General features: G+C 36.7%; 1 protein-coding gene across 1 annotated transcript in view; it reads left to right on the top strand.

Annotated features, from left to right (window-relative positions):
* LOC150090866 (uncharacterized) overlaps positions 1-27,179 on the top strand; it is a 190,894-nt gene that overhangs the window by 82,517 nt on the left and 81,198 nt on the right. The window contains exon 5 of the mRNA XM_090375150.1: positions 24,893-25,526. Within this exon, the coding sequence (XP_090231276.1) occupies positions 24,893-25,526 (634 nt within the window). The remainder of the gene's footprint in view (positions 1-24,892; positions 25,527-27,179) is intronic.

The following is a 27,179-nucleotide window of genomic DNA, read 5'->3' as shown; positions in this document are numbered from 1 at the left end:
ATTTCAAGATTCTGTAGCTTACTGCTAGAGTTGAATACACCTCTGGCATTCCCCTCACTGAATAACTCCTCATGTGTACATTTACACTGTCCTGTCGGCTTTGGCAACGGTATCCCCCGAATGGCCTCAGTTCTGTCTATTTTTCCCAGTAGTGGTTCCAGTGCTAACATAAATAACAAAGGACTAACAGACATCCTTGCTTTACTCCCCTATCAATTTTAATGTTTTTCGAAAATTCTCCATTTATCAAAAGTCTTGTGCTACTAAGTATATATAGATTTCTCAGCACTGTAAACAACTGAGAGCCTACGTTCGTATCCTTAATTATAGAGAAAAGGTAGTTGTGGTCGATTCTGTCAAAAGCCTTTTTTTGATCAATTGCTACTTATGCTAAATTGTAACTCTTTCGTTTCCAATAATCTAATATATCCTTTAATAGCCAAATTTTATATTCTATCCGCCTTCCCGGTATACCGTAGCACTGTGTACTTCGGACTAACTGGGTTACGTCGCGTTTTAGCTTAGCTGTCAAAATCTTTGCAAATATTTTGTAGTCACAATTAGCCAATGTTATAGGTCTCCAGTTACCAATTTTCATTAAATCCCATCCATGCTTCAGAATGAAAGTAGTACAGGTCGACCGTCACTAATCTGGCAGCTTTGAGACCTGTGGGGTGCCAGATTAGTGAGTTTGCCGGATCACTGGTGGTTATTTTAGCGCCTATACAGTTTACTCAACAGCTAACCACCACCTCCTACCTTTAACACATTGACTGCCAAGCCAGTTTAAGAAACAAATTCCCCAGAACCAAAAAATATTTAGCAAATAATTTGATTAGTAGTTCTAAAATAAATATTGTAATGTCAGTGTTGTTGTTTTTTCGCTTAAAATATCAAAAAAAGTCTTTTTTTTTTTGTGTTGCATATGTGTGGCCGACGTGGCTCAGTAGGTTACTTTATTTCTTAAGAAGCCATGTCAGCCACATACATGTGACGCTATTATGGTATACATAGAAGGTCGTTTGTGATTAGTTTATTGCATGTGTGCCGAGCGCTGCAATAAAACTAATTGCGATAAAATAAACTCTCAAAAGTCGCAATAATTTTTTCAGTATTGTTAGAGTTTTGTGAAAACAAGTTTGTTAGCACGTTGTATTATCTGTCATATTGTGTTGTGTTTTTCCACAAGTTTGTTCAAGTGTGTTGTAAAAAAAAAAAAAAAAAAATCTAAAAAGGAATGGCTAAAAGAAAATGACTAAAATAAGAGGACCTGAGAGAAATTGCTGGAATTTACAATTAAGCAGAGTTAAACTTCTCACAGGACATACCGATGTCAAGTTTTTTTATAAGTTCAACTTTATCTGTTATGGGCAATGTATGGTGTTTGTGCTTTACACTACGAGAGGCACTTCCTTTATGCATTGGAACCATGGCTAGGGCTAAATGTGAGCAGGTTATAATAATAATAAATGCAGAAAAACAAGTGGAAATGGCTTCTGTGTTTACGAGTTCGCGCCAACAGCTGATCCTGCAACTAACGCCACCAAAACAGTAGCGGCAGAAAATTTGAAATTACATTTGCGGAAATTGTCCGAATTAGCAGTGGAACCAGATTACCGGTGGCCAGATTAGTGATATGATAATTGACCTGTACTGACATTTAAAAAGCCATCGGGTACAATCCCTTCCTGAAAAAATTTGCTAATGACAGCCAGAAGAATAGGCACTAACAAGTTCAAAATTTCTTATAAAATTCAACCCCCAAACCATCCGGTTCCAGCACGCATTGCAATTTACATGATTTTAGAGCCACAGTTAGATCTCCTGTAATGCTTTTTGCCTGGGTGTGAATTGTCTAAATGGAGTCGTCTCTCTCTTTTTTTTTTTTTTTTTTTTTTTTGCAAAGCAAACTCTTTTTCATAGTAATTTACAAAACAATTCATAATAGTGAGCATTGTTGAATATGTGTTGTCATTGTCTTTAATTTCCTGAACCGTTTTGGCTAAATTATTTAGCCTTAGTCTTCTTTGGTAAAATGCAGCTGGACTATCAGCCTCCCTAAATTTCAGCTTTATTTTTCACGCTTTTTCTTTCTCTTCTTCCAATATTACAGCGTCAGTGACCGCTTGTACTTCTGCTATTGCCCTTTCGTCCCTGCACTGTTGGTAAATTTCATTTTTCTTGTAAGAGATCTTTCACTCTATTTTTACGTTGTTCGTTTCTTTCCTTAATTTTTGTATAATAAAATAATTTTTCACTTTCTTTAATTTTCCCCCTCATTTCTGCCTTGCTCTACTATCTTTTTAATAACTGTTGTAAAGTCCCAGTCCTCTCTCTCTCTCAAAAACTGCTGGGTTGAGCTGCCAATAGCCTTTTCCCAGACTAACATCCATAAATAAATCTCCCTTCCACATTACTGCCATGTGATCTGAAACTTGTTGATCTCCTGCAAGCCTCACATGCCGTATCATTTTATCTTATCCTTCAACTGTCTCGTTGCACAAGTGTGATCTATTCTAGTTCCTACATTATTAGCTATTCTGGTGGCTGCTCATTTCTTTCCCTCCAGATGTCTACCATGTCCCATTTAGTACAAATCTTGATTAATTCACTAACTTCCCCTGTACCATGATGTGGTGTATCCCCCTTCCCAGAATTTTGTCTGTAATGGGGTCAGTAACGCAGTTCCAGTCGCTCGCCATTACAACTCACTGCACCCCCCTCAAATAGTTGCCTAGTCCCTGAAACAGAGTTTTCATTTCTAAAGTGGAATTTGGACTATAGGATTAGTAGAGGCACACGAAGCAACAAAGCAAGCTTATGCAGCATTAGCCAAAAAAAAAAAAAAAAAAGCTCCTATTTCACCCCTCCATTCGTTCCAAATACCTGTCCAGCTCAGCCTTAAATTTATTTAGGCTATCAACTTCCACAACAAAAGATGGAAGTCTGTTCTGCCAATCAACTACCTGCTGGCTAAAGGCAAACTTCCGCACATCTATCCTACAACTGTCTTTCCTCAATTTGAATTTATGCCCTATCAGTTGATTATTCTGAGCAAAAGGAAAAATCCCATCAGCATTGAGCATGCTCAAACCATTCAAGGCTTAATACACCTCAATCAGATCACCTCGCAGGTGCTTAGTCTCCAAACACTTATCTGCAAAACTTAAGCCTTTCTTCGTAAGAGCAACCCTTTGTTCCATTCACTGATCTTGTTGCCCTTCTCTGTACTCGTTCCAACAGCTCAACATCCTTCTTAAAATGAGGCCTCCAGACATGTATACAGCACTCAAGGTGTGGCCTGACCATTGCCCTATACAAGGGGATAATCACCTCCATATCCCTTCTAGAAAAATTCCTGTATATCATTGACAAGACACCATGAGTTACCTTTGCAGACTCTCTGCACTGCCCAGAAAACTTCATATCTGCCTGCACAATTACCCTCACGTCTTTTTCATTCTCTACCACTGCCAGTATAGTACCACAGAGTTGATACTTTACTCTGCGGTTACTGCTTCCCATATGTAGTACTTTACATTTGTCAATGTTAAACTTCATGTGCCACCTCTCAGCCCATCTGCTTAACTTCTCTAGATCCTGTTGCAGCAGCATACTGTCATTATTGTCATTAACAACTCTGCCAACCTTTGTATCGTCTGCAAACTTGGACATTAAGCCTGATATACCATCATCAATATCATTTATAAATACAGAAAACAACAATGGACCCATCACTGAACCCTGAGGGACTCCACTAATAACATTAGGCCACAAAGAGCAGTATCCATTGATTACCAGGCTGTCTTCTCCCACTCAACCATCTCTTTATCCATAGCAGCAATTTGCCTCCAATGCTACACTGCTCCAATTTGTGCAACAGTATCAAAAGCCTTTATAAGATCCAAATATATGATATCAAAGTTATTCCCTGCATCCAGTTGCTTTGTGACCACATCATAGTATCCAATCAAATTGGTCAGACAAGACTTCCCCTTAAACCCATGCTGTGTCCGAGCTATAACTAAAGTCTTGTCTAGATGATCCTACAGTGCATCTTTAACTAGTGCCTCCATTAATTTCCCTGGAACAGAAGTTAAACTAACAGGTCTATAATTACTATTTTAGCCCTTTGATCCTCGTTTGTGAATTGGGGTCACATTTGAACATCTCCAGTCCATGGGTACCTCCCCTGAGTCCAAGGAAGCTCTCATAATTATGGCTATGGGTTTGCTTACTTCCTTTGCTGCCTCCTTTAATATATGGGTAGATCCCATCCACCCCAAGTACCTTTCTTATGTTTATCTTCAACAATTTCTCCTCCACTAAATCTCAGTTATTACAAAATCATCTAGCTCACTGCCAGAGTTTAGTTCACCTCTGGCATTTCCCTCGCTAAATAACTCCTCATGTGTGAATGTAGATGAAAAATACTCATTTAGTTTGTTAGTCACCTGAGCAGAATCATCAACAGGTGAATCATCAATATCCAGTGGACCAAATTGATTCATCCCCTTCCTTCTACGGTTTACATAAGTAAAGAACTCTTTTTCTGTTTTTCTTTGCATCCTTTGCCAAAAATTTCTCATAATCTGCCTTTGCTTGCCCAACCTCCTTTGTGACTTGGTTACAGACCAGCTTATATCTATCGTAGGCTTCCAATCACCCATTAATTTATATGTATCCCATGCAGTTTTCTTCTCTGCCACATGTCTCATTAGTTCATCTGACATTCATTTAGGCCTAAACCTTGAACAATATTTCTTAGTTGGTATGTAAAGCCTAGTAGCTTCCAAGATTAATTCTTTGAATGCTTCTCATTTTGAATTTGCTGTTGGTAACATCAGTTGATCCCACTGTACTGAATTTAAATACTGTCTCAGACGTCCGTAGTCGCCTTTACAAAAGCAAAAACCCTTCCCTTGATGGTAGTTACCTCTTTGAGTAAATCCCACTTCAGCACACTGTGATCACTGCTACCTAGTGGTTCCTTTAATTGCAGATTCTTAATGCATGAAGAATTACTATTGATAATCAGATCAAGAGTATTACTCCTTCTAGTTGCCTCCCGAACATGCTGATGTAGAAAACAGTCATCCAATAAATCCACAAAAACCTTGCGAGTGTGTGAGTGACCAATCCACAAATTCCAGTCACTATCTGGTAAATTAAAATCCCCCATTATAAGACTCACTGATTTACTGGCCCACTCTATTTCCCTGTACAGTTTTTTATTATACTCATCAGAGTCATTAGGGCTATAACACACTCTTACTCTCAATTTTGATTTTCCCGTGCATATGTTACACCAAACTAACTCGACATGCACTGTCCAGCGATGTCGACTGGCTGGCTGTACCTCCTTGGATTTTGTGTTTCTTAACTAATAGCATAACCCCTCTCCCTTCCTATCATGTCTATCCTTCCTGTACACACTGTACTCCCAAAATTCCATTCCAGTTCTGCATTCCTTATATCTGTGTGACACCACGTCTCTGATATTCCAACAATATCAGCTTTTGATGTTTTGACCAACACCTCAAATTCATCAAATTTATTTACCAAACTCCTAGCATTGGTGTATACTTGTGTATACACCAATGCTAGGAGTTTGGTAAATATGCACCTGTTCCTATTCTTAGCTACCCTAACACAACCCATGTCTCTACTTATATCACAGTGACTCCCAGCAGTCTCTGAAATTGCCTGCATCTTGTTTTCCAGGCTGCTGCTCATTCCAATAGAAGCAGTGCAAGAATCACTTTCACCTCTGCCAGCAGCTACTGTTAATCTATTAGTCTGTGTATCCCCCCAATCTAGCAGTTTTCCTACCTACCTAACACTGCCTCGATAGCATCAGCAAATATTCTTGCACCCTTTCTATTTAAGTGTATCCCATTCTTGTAGAAGCAGTCTCTCCTGTTAACAAGCACAGACCAGGCTGAGAAAAATTTTACCCCTTGCACAATCTCTCCATGGCCGAATTGATCAACAAGGCTCTCATCATATACTCCCTCATATCCTTTGTTTGTTAACTGCTCCCAGACCCTATAAATTTAACAACATAAATGTTATTCCAGACATTATGAGCAGAACTTTACTAGAACTTCTGCTAAGATATTCCTATGTTCAGCATTTAATTTTAATTTGTTATTGGTGAGCAAGATGGTGAGATCTCCAACAGTCTTATTTCTAATATTGGAAATGATACTGGAAATCCAAATCTGACCTCGAAAGTGTTTTGCAATCTTTCCTACTGCCTGACAAAATTGATACCTCTTCTCCCTCTATTTGTTTTGTTTTGTTTCGTTTTCTTCTTGAATTTCCTCTGTTCTCCCTTTTGCTCTTTTAGTTTTATCGCTTGTTTCTTCCTTCTCCCCCTACTTATGTACATTCTGTACTGTATTTTCCGTTTCCATGTCCTCGGTCAGTTCCGTGTGTTCTGACTGTGTTGACGACATGTCGTATGCTATTGTAAATGTTGGTGTGATTTCTTTAATATGTGTCACCTCTCTGTGCTATTATAGTTTCTGCACTCTCAACATTAGGCATAGGTTTATCTTTTGGCAGCTCACTCGCTTTCTGCTGGCCTCCTCCACCAGCAACTCTTTCGGCAAACGTGCATTCTGGGCATCGAATGAATTTATGCATGGAAGCCCCGCATTTTTTACAATTATTACGGCAGTTGGCCGTAATATGACCTGTGCCATCGCAATTAAAACAACGTGATTTTTCGCATTCTGCTCCCAAATGGTCTTTACCTCCACACCTCAAACAAACTTTCTGAACTCCTGGGTAATTAATTAATAACCTGTGACCCATCAAATCAATTATGTTTGGCACGGCCATTATGAACGTCAATATGAATTTGCACCGTACCTGTTTCTACTCCTAGCCATTCCTCATATTCTTTCCTGTGAATCTTAACCTTACCAAACTTGTTAAAAAAGCTTTTGACAAGACTTTTCTACCAGAAACCTGTCAATAGTAACCACTTTGCATGTGTTACCAATTTACACAGGTTTGATCATGACATTTCTAATAGAAAACCCTTTCAAAACCTTTTCTCTTGCCTCTACTGTTTTCAGACCAACTGATATTTCTGCCTCGGTAATGGAGTTAATCCTTTTATCTCGTGAACTGAAACAATCTGAGTCACTCCCTGCATTACCTCTCTAATTGGACAAACCTCTGTACTCTGAAACTCCACTGTCCTTTCTTGAAAAAAGAACTGTGCCATAATTAGACTTCGTTCCTTAAGGAAAATGAATAAATACAAATCTTGTGTCCTGCCTGACACCAGCAAAACAAAAAAAAGAAAACACCTAACTTGGCAGAAATAAATTTCAAAGAAATGTAAAACAAATGAAAAACAATCACTTACTACCCTTCTAAAGGAGGTTTCCCACAAGGGGATTACCTCAGCTGGAAGGACCGCCACTAACCTCTTGAGACAATCGGACACTTTCCTCAACCTTCAGAACGAGTAGAACACATCTGAACGAAACAAATCAGAAACAAGCCTCTTCTCTTAGACAATCGTTTCAAAGCTATTTGGCTTCATCATCAGCGAGTGGGCAGGTACCCTGGTAATGCAACATGGCATCATAGTTGCGAAGTTATTTCCACAATATGAGAGATGCCAAATGGTGTAGGTAATAATAATGTATTAGAAGATAAATGCACATGGCATAATTTCTTATGGGTTTAGGTAATTAACTATATAATATCAGTGTAGATACACCATAGTTTATCCATAAATTTGAACTACATATGTAGCGTAAAGGCATCATTTTAATTGTATCTCATATTGTGGGTGTGTTCACAATGAGATAGCTGGTATTGCACTACTTCAAATAAATAACGCTTCTCTAGTAGAGAAGACTGTGTTATTTGTTTTCAGCAGATACCACCATCCAGACTATCATTTCGAAGTTAGTGGGCTTCATCATCAGTGGGTGGGCAGGTACCCTGGTAATGCATGTCATCACAGTTGTGAAAACTTAAAAGCGTTATTTATTTGCAATACCAGGGTACCTGCCCATCCACTAATGATGAAGCCCACTAGCTTTGAAACTATTGTCTGGGCGGTGGTATCCACTGAAAATAAATAACAGTAGTTTTTTATACTAGAGAAATGTTATTTATTTGAAGTAGTGCAATATCAGCCATCTCGTTGTGAAGGTACTCACAATATGAGATACAATTAAAACGATGCCTTTACACTACATACGTAGTTCAGATTTATGGGTAAACTATGGTGTATCTACACCAATATTATATAGATAATACAGTTATGTTCAGAATGATTTTATAAGATTTTTCTATTGGTAACAATTTCTGTTGGCAAAAAATTTCCTAAAAATATTACAATGTTATTGTTTTTAATTAGAATTCACCCTGAATTCACCATCCGTGCCACTATAAAATGGAAGATGGCTTCTGTTTATAGGCACATGGACCCAGCTGGACAAGGGTCCATGTGCCTGTAAACAGAAGTGAGTCATTAGTAATTGCAAAAGCCTGAGCTGCTGAGGCTTTTGAAATTACTTATGATCTTACACAGATTGTTTATCTACCAGAATACCAGACAATTCTAACCACAAAAACAACACTCGATTTTTTTTCTCACGAACAACCCTTCTAAGTACATGGTTGAGGTGAGTGGTCTTCTAGGCACCTCAGATCACAACTTGGTGATGGTCTCTTCTCCAATGGAGCCTTTCTGTTCTGGCCATTCTCAACCTGATGTTGTTTGACATTACAAGAATGCAAAATGGAATAATTTGCATGATTTCTATTCTTCTTTTCATTGGTTGAATTAGTGTTTTAAATCTTCTGATGTCAATGTTTGCTTGGATTGTGTCAGTGAAATTCTTCATGTAGGGATTAAATCTTTTATTGCACACTCCACCTTACAATCTCGTCCTTTATCAAAACCTTGGTTTTCTAATAAATGCATTAAGGCTGTTCAAGTTAAGAATGTTGCATATCGCAATTAGTTTACTTCTAAATCTCCAGGTTCATTTTTAGCATTAGCATTAGTAGAGGCATATGATGCAAGAAAGCAAGCTTATTCAGCATCAGCCAAAAAAAAAAAAAAAACACAACCACTACTCCCATTTCACCCCTCCGTTCATTTGAAATACCTGTCCAGCTGAGCCTTAAATTTGTTTAGGCTATCAACTTCAACAACAAGTGATGGAAGTCTATTCCACAAACCAACTGCCCGCTGGCTAGAGGCAAATTTCCGCACATCTATCTGATATCCATCCTTCCTCAATTTGAATTTATGCCCTCTCAGGTGATTATTCTGAGCAAGAGGAAGAATCCCATCGGCATTGAGCATGCTCAAGCCATTCAAATCCTTATACACCTCTATCATATCACCTCGCCGATGCCTAGTCTCCAGACTCTGTAATTTGCAAAACTTAAGCCTTTCTTCGTAAGAGCAACCCTTTGTTCCATTCACTAATCTTGTTGCCCTTCTCTGTACTCGTTCCAGCAGCTCTACATCTTTCTTGAAATGAGGCCTCCAGACCTGTATACAGTACTCAAGGTGTGGCCTGACCAATGCCTTATACAAGGGAATAATCACATCCCTATCCCTGCTAGAAAAATTCCTGTATATCATTGACAAGACACCATGAGCTACTCTTGCAGCCCGTCTGCACTGCTCAGAGAACTTCATATCTGCCTGCACAATTACCCCCCAGGTCCTTTTCATTCTCTACCACTGTCAGCGTTAGTACCACAGAGTTGATACATTGATCTGGGGTTACTGTTTCCCATATGTAGTACTTTACATTTGTCAATGTTAAACTTCATTTGCCACCTCTCAGCCCATCTGCGCAACCTTTCCAGATCCTGTTGCAGCAGCATAGCATCAGTAGTGTCCTTAACAACCCTGCCAACCTTTGTATCGTCTGCAAACTTGGACATTAAGCTTGAAATACCATCATCAATATCATTTATGAATACAGAAAACAACAATGGACCCAACACTGAATCCTCAGGAACTCCATTAATAACATTAGTCCACGTTGAGCAGTGCCCATTGATTACCACTCTCTGTCTTCTGCCACTCAACCATCCCTTTATCCATAGCAGCAATTTTCCTCCAATGCCACACTGCTCCAATTTGTGCAGCAGTCTTCCATGCGCAACAGTATCAAAAGCCTTTCTAAGATCCAAATATATAATATCAAAGTTATTTCCTGCATCCAGTTCTTTTGTGTCTACATCATAGTATCCATTCAAATTGGTCAGACAAGACCTGCCCTTAACAAAACCATGCTGTGTCTGAGCTATAACTGAATTCTTGTCCAGATGATCCTGCAGTGCTTCTTTAACCAGTGCCTCCATTAATTTTCCTGGAACCGAAGTTAAACTAACAGGTCTATAATTACTTTTGTCAGTCTTTGATCCTCCTTTGTGAATTGGGGTTACATTTGCACATCTCCAGTCTATGGGTACCTCCCCCCGGGTCCAACAAAGCTCTCATAACTATGGCTAGGGGTTTGCTTACTTCCTTTGCTGCCTCTTTTAATATAACTGGCTAGATCCCATCCACCCTGGGTGCCTTTTTTTATGTTTATCCTCAAGATGCATGTACTTATTAGCATTAGTAGAGGCATTTGATGCAAGAAAGCAAGCTTATGCAGCATCAGCCAAAAAAAAAAAAAAAAAAAGAAAAAAGAAACCACTTCCAATTCACCCCTCTCTTCGTTCAAATTACCTGTCCAGCTGAGCCTTAAACTTATTTAGGCTATCAACTTCCACGACAAGGGATGGAAGTCTGTTCCACCAACCAACCACCCGCTGGCTAAAGGCAAATTTCCGCACGTCTATCCTACATCTCTCTTTCCTCAATTTGAATTTATGCCCTCTCAGGTGATTATTCTGAGCAAGTGGAAGAATCCCATCAGCATTGAGCATGCTCAAACCATTCAAGGCTTTATACACCTCTATCAGATCACCTCGCTGGTGCCTAGTCTCCAGACACTGTAATTTGCAAAACTTAAGCCTCTCTTCGTAACAGCACCCCTTTGTTCCATTCACTAATCTTGCTGCCCTTCTCCATATTCGTTCCAGCAGCTCTACATCTTTCTTGAAATGAGGCCTCCAGACCTGTATACAGTACTCTAGGTGTGGCCTGACCATTGCCTTATACAAGGGAATAATCATCTCCTTATCCCTGCTAGAAAAATTCCTATATATCATTGACAGTACACCATGAGCTACTCTTGCAGCCCGTCTGCACTGCTCAGAGAACTTCATATCTGCCTGCACAACCACCCCCAGGTCCCTTTCATTCTCTACCACTGTCAGTGTAGTACCACAGAGTTGATACGTTGCTCTGGGGTTGCTGTTTCCCATGTGTAGTACTTTACATTTGTCAATATTAAACTTCATTTGCCACCTCTCAGCCCATCTGCTCAACCTTTCCAGATCATGTTGCAGCAACATAGTGTCAGTAGTGTCCTTGACAACCCTGCCTACCTTTGTATTGTCTGCAAACTTTGACATTAAGCTTGATATACCATCATCAATATCATTTATGAATACAGAAAACAATAATGGACCCAACACTGAGAGGCGCCTCCGTAGCCAGGTGGGAAGGAGCAGCAGTGCGTAGCACACCCTTCTTGATTAGACCGGGGTTCGAGCCCGTCACCACCAAATACGGAACATGCGGAAAGGTCAGGGAATGACCACCGCACCGGAGCAATATGGCCTTAGTTGCTAATGCTCCTAAAAAACCAAATAACAACAACAACAACCCAACACTGAGCCCTGAGGGACTCCACTAATAACATTAGTCCATGACGAGCAGTGTCCATTGATTACCACTCTGTCTTCTCCCCCTCAGCCACCCCTTTATCCGGCGTCTCTGTAGCCAGGTGGGAAGGAGCAGCAGTGCGTACCACACGCTTCTTGATTAGACCGGGGTTCGAGGCCGTCACCACCAAATATGGAGGATGCGGAAAGGTCAGGGAATGACCACCGCATATTCCGGAGCAATATGGCCTTAGTTGCTAATGCTCCTAAAAACCAAACAACAACAACAACCACCCCTTTATCCACAGCTGCAATTTGCCTCCAATGTCACACTGCTCCAATTTGTGCAGCAGTCTTCCTACACAAAAGCTCACAACAGTTGAAAAGCAGTTATTAATCAGTACAAACTAGATTTCGAACAGGATAAGTGAAGAAAACTTTGTTTCTTATCCATATGGTAGTCAAGCGTTCTGGTCTCTTGCCAAAACTCGATTTGGGAAAGAGATTAGAAGCTCCAAGATGTAAAGTTTCAAGCTCCTGCAAACAGATAAATATTATCTTTTTACCAATTCTTGATTAATTAGCACATTAAATTGTGTTTTACAAAGATATTAAATATCTTAGTAGTGTTTGTTAGCTTATTAAATGGTTAGTAGTGTTTGTTAGCTTATTTTTAAAATTTAACTAATGATTGTTGTAAGTTATGACTCGCTGCTCGTACCGCTATTTTATTGATGTTTTGGCACAAATATTGTAGAACATAACCAATAGTGCAGAAGAATAGTAGGGTTTTAATCATGACAAATAAGTAGTTTGAAGGTTTTAATCACTAGTTGAGCATATATCTTTTGTATAGCTAAGGATATAACTAATTTAACATTGTGATCGTTGTGGTATGGCATAACTTGATAGCGTATATCTTGAACTTGATAGCGTAAGGTATAACGTAAGAACTAGATAGCGTAATATATATTTTATTAGCTTAGCATAGTATTGCCAATTAAATTTACAAACCTATATTAATTTTCATTGTTAATCAATTAAATGGTATTTAAATGGGATTCATGCCCCAACTTGTAGAGGGAGTGCTGTGGCTCGGAGGAGAACTGAATGGGACGATTCTCCAATGCATCACATCCTAAAAAAAAAAAAAAAAAAAATGTACATCTTGTGAAACGTTTGCATACCTTTCCGGAACAGAACATGATCTAACCAAGGAGGATGTCTTTGTGTATGCCTGGTGCAGAGAGTGTCAAGAAATTAGGCACCAACTCAGCATTCTGATGGTCGTCTATGAGAATTTGGAGAGTAATTAAAATGGGCGACACATTAAGCTCTCAGCTGCCAAACTCAATGCCAGAACTCAATCTTGTGCATCACACAACACAGTGGCAATCTACAGGGCAGAATGCTCTGGTCCTACAGGAGCTAGTTATTGTCAGTGACTCATTTGTTAGGGAAACGGGAAATATATTGTGCAAACAGGATAGGTGGAATAGGACCAAGGTATGTCTGCCAAGTTAAAAAGTTGATTATGTTGTAGAACAGATGTCTTTTAAGGACACAAAGGGTGATATTGTTGATATTAAGAGTAGGAGATCTGCAGACTGTACTTAACAAGTACAGTTCAATGTTGAAAAAAAGTTGCAAGTCATGGTTAAATTTGAAAGTGTCTGCAATTCTGCCTGGACATGATAGAAGGGAGTATATGATGAGAGCCTTGTCAATCAGTTCAGCCCTGGAGAGATTGTGCAAGGTTCATGGAGTAAATTTTTTTCCCAGCGTGGTCTGTGCTTGTTAATAGGAGAGACTGCTTCTACGGGGATGGGATACACTTAAATAGAAGGGGTGCAAGAGTGTTTGCTGATGCTATCGAGGCAGTGTTAGATGGGGGATTCACAGACTAACAGATTAACAGTAGCCTCAGGCAGAGGTGAAAGTGATTCTGGCAGTGCTTACGTTGGAATGAGCAGCAGCCTGAAAAGCAAATTTCTGGGGATTTCCAGGACTGCAGGAGTCATCATGGAACAAGTAAAGACATGGACTGTGTTAGGAAAACTAAAAGTAAGAACAGGTGCATGTATACTTTCATATACACGAATGCTAGGAGTATAGTAAATAAATTTGATGAATTTGAGGTGCTAGTCAAGACATCAAAGACAGATATTGTTGGGATATCAGACATGGTGTCACACATATAAGGAATGCAGAATTGGATTTTGAGGAGTAAAATGTGTACAGAAAGGATAGGAAGGTAAAGGGGTTATGCTGTTAATTAAGAAACACATAAAATCTCGGGAAGTACATCCAGTTGCCATGGATGAGCAGTGCAATGTTGAGTCAGTTTGGTGTGACATAAACACTTGGAAAGGGAAAATGAGAGTAAGAGTGTGTTATAGGCCTAATGACTGATGAGTACAACGGACAGTTGTGCAGAGAAATAGAGTGGGCCAGTAAATCAGAATGTCTTGTAATGGGAGATTTTAACTTTCTAGATATGGACTGGAATTTGTGGGTTGGTCACTTGCATGCTAGCAAGACCTTTGTGGATTTATTGGATGATTGTTTCCTACAGCAACATGTTCAAGAGAGAGTTGGAGGAAGTAATACTCTTGATCTGATTATCAGCAGTCATTCTTAATGCATTAAGAATCTGTAGATTCTAGGTCAAAGTGATCACAGTGTGCTGGCATGGGATTTACTCATAGATGTAACTACCATCAGAGGTAAAGGGAGGGGTTTTTGCTTTCATAAAATTAGCTACAGTGGTCTCAAACAGTTTTTAAATTCTATACAATGGGACCAACTGATGATGTTACCAACAGCAAATTTTAAATGGGAAGCAGTCAAGGAAGTAATCTTGGAAGCTGTTAGGCTTTTTGTCCCAACTAAGAAATACTGTTCAAGATTTAGGCTTAAATGGATGTCAGATGAACTAATGAGACTCATGGCAAAGAAGAAAAATGCATAAGATACATATAAATTATGAGGTGACATAGAAGACTATGGTAGATATAAGCTAGTCTGTAATCATCGCAAAAGTGGTTAGGAAAGTGAAAGCAGACTATGAAAAATCTTTGGCAAAGGATGCAAAGAAAAACAGCAAACACTACTTATGTAAATTCTAGAAGGAAGAGGATGAATCAGATTGTTCCACTTGATATAAACCAGTGCTTATCATTGTGGTTGATAGTTTAAACAAACTTCCATCTGTTGTAGTGGAGGTCAACAACTTACATAAGTTCAAGACAGAACTAAACAAGCATTTGGAGTGAACGGGTGGGTGAAATGGGAAGGGGTTTTTTTTGGATGATGCTCTATAAGCTTGCTTTCTTGCCTCATATACTTTGAAAAATTGTAAATTAAAAATACATAAACTAAATAAAACTGAAAAATTAAAAATATTTTAATAAAATGAAGTGATGTATATATATGTATATATATTTATTAATATTATTATTATTATGTTAGATAACATGTATTAGTATTTAGTCAAGCATTTTGAATAACTGATAAACATACATGCATATCTCATATACTATGTATATCTTAGTGCACTTGCATCATTTATACACAGCCAATTATAGATTAGCAAATATAGACTAAATATATATAAATCATATATTTAATCAATTTATATTTTTATAAATGAGTTCTAAACACGATTTTAAAAGTACAATTTTTCCAAACATAAGTTGGAAATAACAGTAGGCAAACAAAATTTGTTTTAAAATAAACGGTTTAATATTAGTTTTAAATATTTGAAAATTAATATTAGAATGGATTGTGTGAAGAAATAATATGTACACCTTAATTAAATTCATAAATTATTTCTTATAATTCAAACACCAAATTGGATGAAAATCACAACAGGGATTTTATTTCCGTATACATACTTTGAAAAATTTGAAATTAAAAATACATAATTAAAATATGTATTTTTAATTAGGAATTTGCATTCCCCTTTGATTTGTAGATTTATTCTGTCTCATTCTTTTCATTAGTTGAATGCTCATGACCATCCCTTTGGCCTTTATTGTGTTTTAATTTAATTTGCCATTTGGTTTGTATTAATTATTTGATAATTTTATTATAATCAGTTATTTTATTATTTGAGTTTAATTTTAGTTTAATTTTAATTTTATTTGTTTTAATTTTAGTTATTTTAATTTTATTATAATCAATTTATTATAGTTTTATTTTATATAATTTTATTATAGCCAGCCATTAATTGATATAATTAGAAGAATCTACAAGAACAATGCATGCTGTGTTAAAATTGGTTCCAAACTATCAAGAATATTTAAAACTTCCAAAGGACTACTTCTAGGATGCTGTTTGTCACCTACGTTGTTTAAGCTGTATAAGCTGTACCTGGAAGTTGTTCTAAGACCATGGTCAATACTAGAAGAATATAAAACATGGGAACTGACAGTAAATATTAATAACACGGAGTACATGAATTGAAGTGGGGATGCTCTGGATTTAGATGGAATACAGGTGTAAACTGTACAGCAGTTTAAATACTTGGGTGCAATTATTCAGGCTGATGGATCATCTGTGAAATTGAGAGAAGATTGAGTGAAGGTAGAAAGATCATATGAATGCTCAGTTCTGTACTGTGGCATAAAAATATCATTAATAAAACTAAACATCAAATATATAATGCAATATTACAAAGTGTTTTATTATATGGATGTGAGACTTGGACCTTAAATGAAAGACAAAAAAATAAATTACTGGCTGTTGAGATGGATTTTTGGTGAAGATCGGCAAGAAAGTCTAAGACTTTCCCCACAGACTGGAAATATGCAAATGTTCCCCAATTCACAAGGGGGATCAAAGGTTGACATGAGTAATTATAGACTTGTTAGTTTAACGTCTGTTCCAGTGAAAATAATGGAGTCGCTGGTTAAAGAAGCATTGCAGGATCATCTAGACAAGACTGCAGTAATAATTCAGACATAGCATGGGTTTGTTAAAGGAAAGAAGTCTTGTCTGACCAATTTGATTGGATATTATTATGTGGTAACAAAGGAACTGGATGCAAAAAATTATTTTGATATCATATACGGTCTGTCCCCGACACATGTAAGAGATATGTTACAGTACGTCTTATGTAAGATGATTTTTACGTAACTCGGGAATGACTAATAAAATATTGCTACTATATCCCTGATAATCCAGAATTACAAAAACTACATAATATCCTCAGAAGAATGAAGAAAAATAGTTATATACCATAACAATTAAAAACTTTATCTGGGGACAGTGGTGAAGTAGCCGGAGTGACACATAAGAAAAGAAAACACAAAAGGAAAAAATATCGCATTACTGTACTTTAAATGCTGTGTAGATTTTATAAGGGCTACTAAAGGAATCAAAATGAAAGTGTACATATTTAAGAAAATTGGTCTATACCACACAATAAATCAAAGTCTATACACTTCAAGTGATGAACTGAAGATAATTTAAAGCTAACCTGAAGCATTAATAAAACATCAATTACAGGGTGTTGTAGGCTGAGTAGAGGTCAGGTAGGTAGTATGATATGAACTCTTCAATCTTCTTTTGTTTCATATGCTTTTTTTCTCTTCATAAATTTTACAATAAGCCAATAAGCAATCTTGAACTTTTGTTTCTATTTTCAAGAAACATTCACTGTTTTCATCCATTCCATCAAACATAGAAAGACCTTCCTGAATTTTACGAAATGCTTCTGCCATTTCCTTTAATTTGAACTGCTTCTTGGGTTGCCCAATTCCTCAATGGATTCAGCTCTTCCTTTCTCCTCAGCTCTACATTCAACTGGGCTAGGTCTTCTGTTGTTAAATCTTCAACCCGTTCCTCCACAAGCTTGTCCACATCTTCATCCTCCAGGACCAGCTGCAGCACCTGGGCTAAGTTTACAATTTCTTTGGCAACAGAAGACATCAGCTCATCTTTGTTTGAAGCCTTCATTGTTAAGCCCAGAATGTTTTAGACGTTTTTTCAAACTCTGCTCATACAAGTTGTTATCACATCATTCCAGGCTCTTTAAATGTTGCATGTTCCATCAAAGATATTAAATGTCCATAATTGCCTCATATCCATTTTCCCTTGTGCTGTTGCAGTTAAAGCCTCAAAAAATGTTGTCCGTATAATAAGCTTTGAATGCCCAGATAACTCCCTGATCCATTGGTTGAATCAAAGCTGTTTTATTTGGAGGGAAGTAAATATCTAGAGAATCTGCACCTTGATGTCATGCAGATCATTTACGATGACCCGGAGCCGCTGTCAAGGAGCATTAATACAAAGGGTACTAGGAAAGTTTTGCAATACAGCTTTGTTTATTTAATTTTTTCAAAGTAATTTCCTCTACATTCAATACACCTCTCTATCCTCCGAAACCAATCTTTAAACCACTTCTGCCAAGTTTCACTAGGGAGTAAAGCACACTCGTTGTCCCAAGCCCGTAGAAGGTCCTCATCACTGGTAAACCGCCTCTCTTTTAGCTTCATTTTCACATGCGGGAACAGTGCAAAGTCGCAGGGAGCAAGGTCTGGACTGTAGGGAGGGTGCTCGAGAAGTTTCAGTCCTGTCGTGGTCAAATATTCGGTGCAGGCTTTGGCGCGGTGAGCTGGAGCATTTTCGTGATGGAGGTACCAGATGTCCATTCTTGACTTTGGCCGCAGGTTCTTCATAGATCCAATGACTTTAGGCAGGCATTGTTCAGTATACCACTTAGCTGTGACTGTCTTCTGCGTGTCCAAAACGACACGTTCCACAATTCCACTCGATTTGAAAAATACAGCTATCATTTTCTTCTTTACAGATCGGGATTTTCTGACAATTACGGGTGTGTCGTCATCATCAAAGACCCAAACTTTGTTTTGAGCCTTGGTCGGCAGACCGTAATAGTACAGCCAAGTCTCGTCACCTGTCACGATGTTGTTCACATACCGAGATTGTCCCTTATCATACTTTTTTAACATCTCCCGGCACCAAGTCACACGTCGTGTCATCTGCTCTTCAGTCAGTTGATGCGGCACTCAGAGAGAACAAAGTTTCTTCATGTGCAAATGATCTTGCAGAATCGAACGAATTGCTGGTGCATTTAGGCCCAAAGTATCCTCTATCTGTTGGTAGGTCACTCGCCTGTTTTCATCAAGCATTTTCCTCACAGCAGTAACGTTTTCCTCCGTAACTGACGTTCGTGGCCTTCCCGGCCTCTCAGAATCCTCCAGAGTGAAATTTCCCCTTTGGAATTCTCTATACCACCTGAATATCGTTGTACGATGTGGACAATCACCATCTAGTGCAAGAGTCATTTCTTGTAAGCACTGGTCTATGGTTAAACCACGCACGAAATTATACCGCAAAACTGTCCTTATCTCATTTCGTGACCACGATGCCATCGCAAGCACTTTACACTCTCACTACTAATGAATAACTGAGCCCATTGACTTGGCGCGGCGGCTACTATGCACGTATGAACATGTCTCAACATGCAGCAACAAGCAGCTTTCTGTGATTCATTGTTGCGTCATATTGCAAAACTTTCCTAGTACCCTTTGTATCTTAAAAGGCACTGACATTTGTAAGCAATATTTTTCAACTTCAGGGACAAACGCATTTAGAAACCATTCTTTGAACATAGTTTTGTAACCCGGGCCTTTGAGTTAGCTGTGAAGTGTACAGGAAGCAATTTCTTGTCAGTGCCCTTAAAAGCCCACTGGTTTTTTTAGTGATAAACCAATAAAGGTTTAAGTTTATAACCCGCTATGTTATCCCCAACCAAGAGCGTTACCCTGTCTTTGGCAGCTTTAAACCCAGACATCGACTTTTTTTCAATAGAAATATAAGTCCTACTAGGCATTTTTTTTCCAAGAAAGGCTAGTCTCATCCACATTAAATATTTGTTGCAGCAAATAACCACCACTACTTAAAATCTAATCCAATTTGCCCTTGAATTTTTTGGCAACCTCACCATCTGCGCTTGCTGCTTCACCACTTATGGCAATTATAATATCCACTTCTCTTACAGAACCTATCAAACCAACCATGACTCGCAAGAAAGGTGGTTTCAGTATCATCGCTCATCTTCTGATCCTCAAAAATGGCACGAGCTTTGCTTTGATGAGGTGAAGGCTTAAGGGGATGTGTTTCTGGATCTGGTCTTCCAATCACGTAATAAGTAACTTTTCCATCTCTCTTATTAGTCCTGTCCTAGCTTTGGTTATTATAGTTGACTTCATTGGTGCCAGCCCCTTCACCGCTTCATATAATCTGTCTTTGTCTTTTATTATTGTGTTCACTGTTGACACTCACAAATCTAAATTCTGTGTAATACTTGTTAATGTTTGACTAATTTCATACATCCTTTTATTTTAATTTTCTAATCTAAATTGATCTCTTTCCTTTTCTTGGTAGATTTACTAGTACTGCTGTCACTTATTCTCCTAGGTGGCACCATGATAATGGTCAAACTGAAATTTTCTGTGAAGAACTTCACAGGGTTAGGTTATAATATCCCAGGGGGCTCACCGCAATAACCCGACATGTATAACAAATATTACATACAAAATGCAAACAAAAACTCCCTCTTTGCTCTTAAACAAAACTGAACTGACTCTACAATCCAGAAAGAAAGGAAGGAAGGGACGTAGAGATGAAGCTGCAAATATAGCTGATTGGACACAGTCCACAAGGCTTGAACATTGTGGGGGTTTCTCTGAAGTATTTAAACATAGTTTACCTGTCTCAAACACATGTTGTCGAATATTTCTTCAGCATTTTTAAAGCAGAAAATGAAATGTTTACTCTATTTATTTACCTAGTTTCTAGTTACACTCCAGGTTATTTTTCAACATAGTTTGTATGGGACCGAAAATAAAAACTTATTGTTTCTTCATTAAATTTCATACTTAAAAATGATACGGAAAGTATCTTTATGATTTTACCAAAAAATTAACATAAGTCCATAGTTACATAACTCTGGCTTACGTAACTTGGGGACTAACTGTACTTGGATTTCAGAAAAGCTTTTGATACAGTTGCAGATGGAAGACTACTGCATAAATTAGAGCAGTATGGCATTAAGAGCAAGTTGCTACAATTGATAAAAGAATGGTTGAGTTGGAGAAGACAGAGTGGTAATCAATGAACACCTCTCTTCGTGGACTAATGTTATTAGTGGAGTCCCCCAGGGTTTGGTGTTGGGCCCATTGTTGTTTTGTATATTTATCAATGATATTGATGAAAGTTATCAGGCTTAATGTCCAAGTTTGCAGATGATACAGATTGGTAGGGTTGTTAATGATAATAATGACAATATGCTACTTCAACAAGATCTAGAAAAGTTGGGCAGATGGGCTGAGAAGTGACAACTGAAGTTTAACATTGATAAATGCAAAGTACTGCATATGGGTAGCAGTAACCCCAGAGTAACGTACCAAGTCTCTACACTCAGAATAGTAGAGAATGAAAAAGACCTGGGGATAATTGTCCAATCAGATATGAAGTTTTCTGAGCAGCACAGACAGGCTGCCAGAGCAGGTTATGGGGTTCTTGTCAATGGTATACAGGAATTTTGCTAATAGGGAAAAGGAGATGATTATTCCTTTGTATAAGACAATGGTCAGGTCATGCTTTGAATACTGTGTGCAAGTCTGGAGGCCTCTGTTTTTTTTTTTTAAGGATGTAGAGTTGCTAGAATGAGTACAGAGAAGAGCAACAAGATTGGTGATGGAAACAGAGGGTTTGGGTCCTCTTATCAAGAATGGCTTAAGTTCTCAAATTGCAGTGTCTAGAAACTAGACACCTGCGAGGTGATCTGATTGAGGTGTATAAGGCTTTGAATGGTTTAAGCAGGCTCAATGCTGTTGGGATTTTTCCTCTTGCTCATCTTATAAACCTGAGGAAAGATTTTCTTTCCTTTTTAGCCATTAAATCAATAATTTCTTTGCATGTTGCTTTAGATAAATATGATGGCTTTCCAGAACCAGAATTCCCATAACAACCAATATGATCAGCAAGAAAAGGATCAAATTCAGCAATTAGTTCTAATAATCCGAGAAAATTTCCATTTTGAGGCAAATTAAATTTCTGATTATCACCTCGAAATGGCAATCCTCATTCTGCCAAAGTATATACAACTGCAACAATATGTTGAAGCACCTGCCTCCAATATTTTTGTTCTTTTATAATTTATCTAATTTTGAATCTAAAGTGGTCCACCTTTTCTTGATAAATATGTGAGCAAAGCAGCTCTATCAGCTGATCAGTTGAATTCTCATGTTGTTTAATTAAAAACGGGGTTTCACCAATCCTTAAAGCCATCATTGGCTAAAGCACAATTTGAATTTGAAAAAAGTTTGCATATAAAACAGTAGACACATCCTGTTGATGAAGATAAGTGTCAAATTTGGGTAAACTAGTTAAATGAACCTGTAATAACTTATTTTTTCTCTTTTGATATCCATTTGCCAAACATCTCTTCATTTTTAATGATAAGAAAAATTTATTTTAGATAAGTTAAAAAAAATGTAAAAACGAAAAAATTTTTAAACAAATTTTAGTAAATAATAATCATGCACTATTGCTTTTATTACAATATTGAAAATGACATTATGCGAGTTAATTATTTATTTGTATTATTAATTTGATTATTTTATTATTGTTGATAGATTATTTTTATCCGTAAATTGTGTTATATAAAATATGTTTCTAACTCATCTCACAATTTAAATAAAGATAATTATTTCATTAAATAATATTGTTGCTAATAATATGTATATTATTGTTATAAACTATTCTTAAAGTATTGCTCACTTTAACGAGATCACAGATACATATTAACATAAAACACTGAAAGCAAACTGTCTGACAAAAGATTAGCTACATTTAAGTAAGTGAACTTTCTCCAATTTGACACTTACCAGTGGCACATTCGTAATTTATTGATTCTAAAAATAGGCGTGCATTGTAAAAACAACCAAAAGTATATTACGATAAATTGATTTTTACGACAAGTAAAAACAGAAGGGCAAAAAGTCTATAATAACAACAATAATTTTCATTTTTTTGTATACTGATGTTAGTTATTTATAAATTATTTATTTTTTATTATTTTTTCTATACTGATGCGGAGTCCCCTTGTAATGTGAGGCCCTAAGCTGTAGCTTGTCTAGCTTATGCATAAATCTGGCCCTTGCTATATGTGTATGTGAGAGGCTTTGATTATATCAAGCCATACTGTTCTTCAAATTGGTTTTTCTTTAAACAATGCCACAATCAATATTGAAGAATGTTTCCTATAGAGAAATTTACTATCTCCAATTTGACTTTTTCATCTATGAGGAAAGTGAATAAATTCTTTTGTTTTAAAAGATGAGCAACAGTGCATATTTGTGATAAATAAATAAATATACAGTGTATGTATATATATATATATATATATATATATATATATATAATTGTAAATTTCAAGTCTTTCTGACATTAAGCATGTGCCTTTAATTCAAGATTAGGATTTTATTTCTGGTATATATAGTTGCCTTAAAATTGTAGATTTTTTTTTTATTGTTTCAGAAGTTGACTTATATACAGTGGAATATCTGATATATGCATATTTACATTTGGGTAGTCCTTTTCCTTATCAAGGTATGTGATAAGGAAAAAGACCTAGAAGTAATTATACAGCCCAATATTCTCGGAACAGTGCAAACATGCTGCTAGAACAACTCGTGGGGTTCTGCCAGTGATGTACAGGAACTTTTCCAGCAAGGACAAAGAGGTGATTGTCTCATTATATAAGACAATTGTTAGGCCAAATCTGGAATACTGCATGCAAATTTTAAAACCTTTTTATCTCTTTCTGTGCCCCTTTTAAAACAGATCTGTGTTCTTCCCTTTCAGGAATGACATAGATCTGGAAAAGATGCAGAGAGAGAAACAAAATTAGTTGAGAGCACAAAGGATATTTTTACCAAGAAAGATTAAGTTTTGTAAATTGTAGGCTGTGGAAACTAGGCATCTGCATGGTGACCTAATTTAAGTGTACAAAGCTTTAAAAGAGCTAAGAAAGAGATAAAAAAAAAAGAAAAAAAAAAGAAGCATGGTTGCAGAACAGATGCATGGAATCATTGGTCAGAGAGTGATTATTGGAATAAACTTCCACCCATTGTTTTGTGGAACTGGCCAGTTAAAATAAATTTAAAGGTGGGGACAAATTATTAAAAGGAATCGGCAAATAAAGTGGGTAATTTTTTTTTTTTTTTTTTTTTGGTTCTGCATAAACTTTGTTTCCCTTACATTATGTTGTAAATTGAGTCCAGTGAAGCCAAGTGATCAATTAAAAGAGTATAAATAGCACACGTTTGAGTAAGCCATCACTCAAGCCCACACGATTGTTATATATTGTTAACAATTGTATTCATTGTGAAATAATTAATTGTAAATTCCCTTGACCTAGTGGTTGTGCTGCATTTTTTGAGTATTGCATTAAAACACACACACACACACACACACAACTGAAATGTAGAGGAAAAGAAAAATTATAAAAACTTATTATAAAAATGATAAAAGATGCATGGATACCAGAAGTTTTCTGGAAAAACTGTGAAAGTTGGTAGATCTGCATCCAGGTTATATGGAAATCAGTAGCTTACTCTTCACCACTATCATTGTTCCAAGGCTGAATCAGATTATTCATTATAGTATTAGCATTATAATAGGCATTAACTTATATATCCCCTTGTTAAGGCCTGATCTGTTCAATGCATATAAGGCAGTGACCAGATCAGGCCTGTAGGTTGATAAGTTAATCATCTTGGCTGTGTGTATTTTTTATTTTTTTATTTATTTAAGGTTTTCTACTGAGAATTTTTTTTAAAATTCTAATTGTTATACAAAACACGGATAGTTAATGTTTAAATTATTTACATTTCTTTGTGCAGAGTAAGTGGATTGTGCTTTAGTTTACTGTCCATACTAATTCCCTCCCTCTTATTAGGCAGAATATTTATGCTTTTTTTAATATATTATTTATTTTTTATATTATTTTTATATTATTTTTATTGGAAGTACTATACATTCCAGGTTACTCATTAAATGTATATTTTCATTACAGAGATTGGTTGAAGAATTATTACAAAAATCAGATTTTTTGACAGTTCATCAAGCCTATATGGTGATAATTTCATTACTACATGTGCCAGCTGATGTGAAAGGCTATGCAGTGTTGCTTGACACAGCTCTCACCATTGTTACATCTAACATATATGAACTGACAGCTCTACAAATTGTGCATGTACTCAGATTTTTATATAAAAGGAACTTCTTTTCTAAAAAACTGTTCATTGCTGTTTCAGATAGAGTTTTGTCAGAGAAGTGGGACTTCTTATCTTTATATTCTGTATTGCGTGTATTTACTAGGTTTGAGTTTGTATCAAAAGAACTCTTGTACTATGCATCAGAAATTATTAGAAATCAGCCGAACATTATTAATCACAAATATGTTTCTATTTTGACATTAGCAGAAGCATTTGCACTTATTGGATATCAGCCTGATAACAGTAGCATACTTTGGGATACCTTATGTAAGAATAATGAAAAGCTTATGCTATTGCAGACATCATACCCTATTTTATACGTGAAATTTGCCAGCAGTTTAGCAATATTAGGACATTATCCTGAGAACTTACTATCTACAGTCTTATGTAAAGATTTCCTAAGTCAGAATATTTTAATGCATCAACAAAAAGGTTTGTTGGAGCTATGCTAAAATTTCTTATTTAGATATATTATTAGTCAGTATTCTTGTGATATAAATGTGGCTTCATTTTTATTTCATTTAATCAAGTAATTTATTATGAAGATTTCCAGTCCAGACTATTTGCATTGTTTATTGAGAATGATAAACACAATCTCAAGCACATTTTTAATGAATATAGATTTTACAAAGTTATTTTTTTTTTCATTAGCATAATAATAGAATAACACTGGTGGTAAAATGTCATGCATCCGGTCCCCTGCATATAACATTATATTTGGCAGGGTTTTTTTTATTTCTTTTATTAATTCATTCTGTAAATATTTTATTTATGAAAATTCTCTCTCATAAACAAATATGATTTTCACTTGGGCCCAGAATTTGTTATACAGTCATCTGTTTTTCTGAGTTCTGGATTACAGAAAATTGGATTAATGGATTACAGAAAATTGGATTAATGGATAAAATCTGGATTACAGATACAGAAAAAAATGTCAATATTTGCTATACCGGATGATGTTTTTGCCTATGTAATCAAAAGGATGTACTGGAATGTAAAGAACATGATAGGCTCATCTTGATGTTTTTCCATTTTCAGATTTGCCATAAAGCATTTACAGTCAGTACCTAAATGATTATCATATGCAGTGCTACTTTTTTAAGAAATCTACTCTCTGTGCAACGAGGAAGAACTATTGTGCAAATCATAAGATTTTATGATCAATGTATAATTACAAATTTTTGTTTTAGCATTAGTAGTGCAAATGGCACAAGAAAGCAAGCTTATAAAGCATCAAAGAAAAAAAAAAAAAAATATATATATATATATATATATATATATAACCACATCAGCTATCCATTCCCTGTAATAATTTGTCTAGTTCTTTCTTATATTTATTCAAACAACCCACTAACACAAGATGGAAGTTGGTTCTAACACCCCACTTGCTGAAAGTAAATTTCTCCATATATCCTGCAACCATTTTTCCTCAGTTTAAATTTGTACACTCTCATGTGTACATGAGAGTGTACATGCATTAGTTGAGGCACATGTTGCAAGAAATCTAACTTATACATTATCAGCCAAAAGAAAAAAAAAAACCTTCCCATTTCACACATCCGGTCACTCCAAATGTTTGTCTAGTTCAGCTTTAAATTTATTTAAGCTATCAACTTCCACAACAACAGATGGAAGTCTGTTCCAGCCATCAAAAACTGGCTGGCTAAAGACAAACTTCTGCACATCTATTCTGCAACTGTCTTTCCTCAATTTGAGTCTATGCCCCCTCAGGTTCATAATCTGAACAAGCAGAAGAATCCCATCAGCATTGAGCCTGCTCAAACCATTCAAGGCCTTATACACCTCAATCAGATCACCTCACAGGTGCCTAGTCTCCAGATGCTGCAACTTGCAGAACTAAAGCCTTTCTTGGAAAGAGCACCCTTTTGTTCCTCTCACCAATCTTGTTGCCTTTCTTTGTACTCGTTCTGGCAACTCTACATCCTTCCTATATAATCAGATACAACTTAAAGAAAGCAAACTGGTAGACCCTTGCAGATGAAATCCAAAACCAAATAGAACAGCAGCAGACTCAGATCCATAACAACAACTATAGTCCAGATGAACACAACTTAAATGTGACAA

This window comes from Mastigoproctus giganteus, chromosome 1 (genome assembly GCF_048544385.1).
Source record: "Mastigoproctus giganteus isolate SK-2022 chromosome 1, ASM4854438v1, whole genome shotgun sequence".
In the NCBI taxonomy this organism is placed as follows: domain Eukaryota; kingdom Metazoa; phylum Arthropoda; class Arachnida; order Uropygi; family Thelyphonidae; genus Mastigoproctus; species Mastigoproctus giganteus.
The sequence above is the reverse complement of the archived record's forward strand: the minus strand, read 5'-3'. Positions and strand labels throughout refer to the sequence as shown.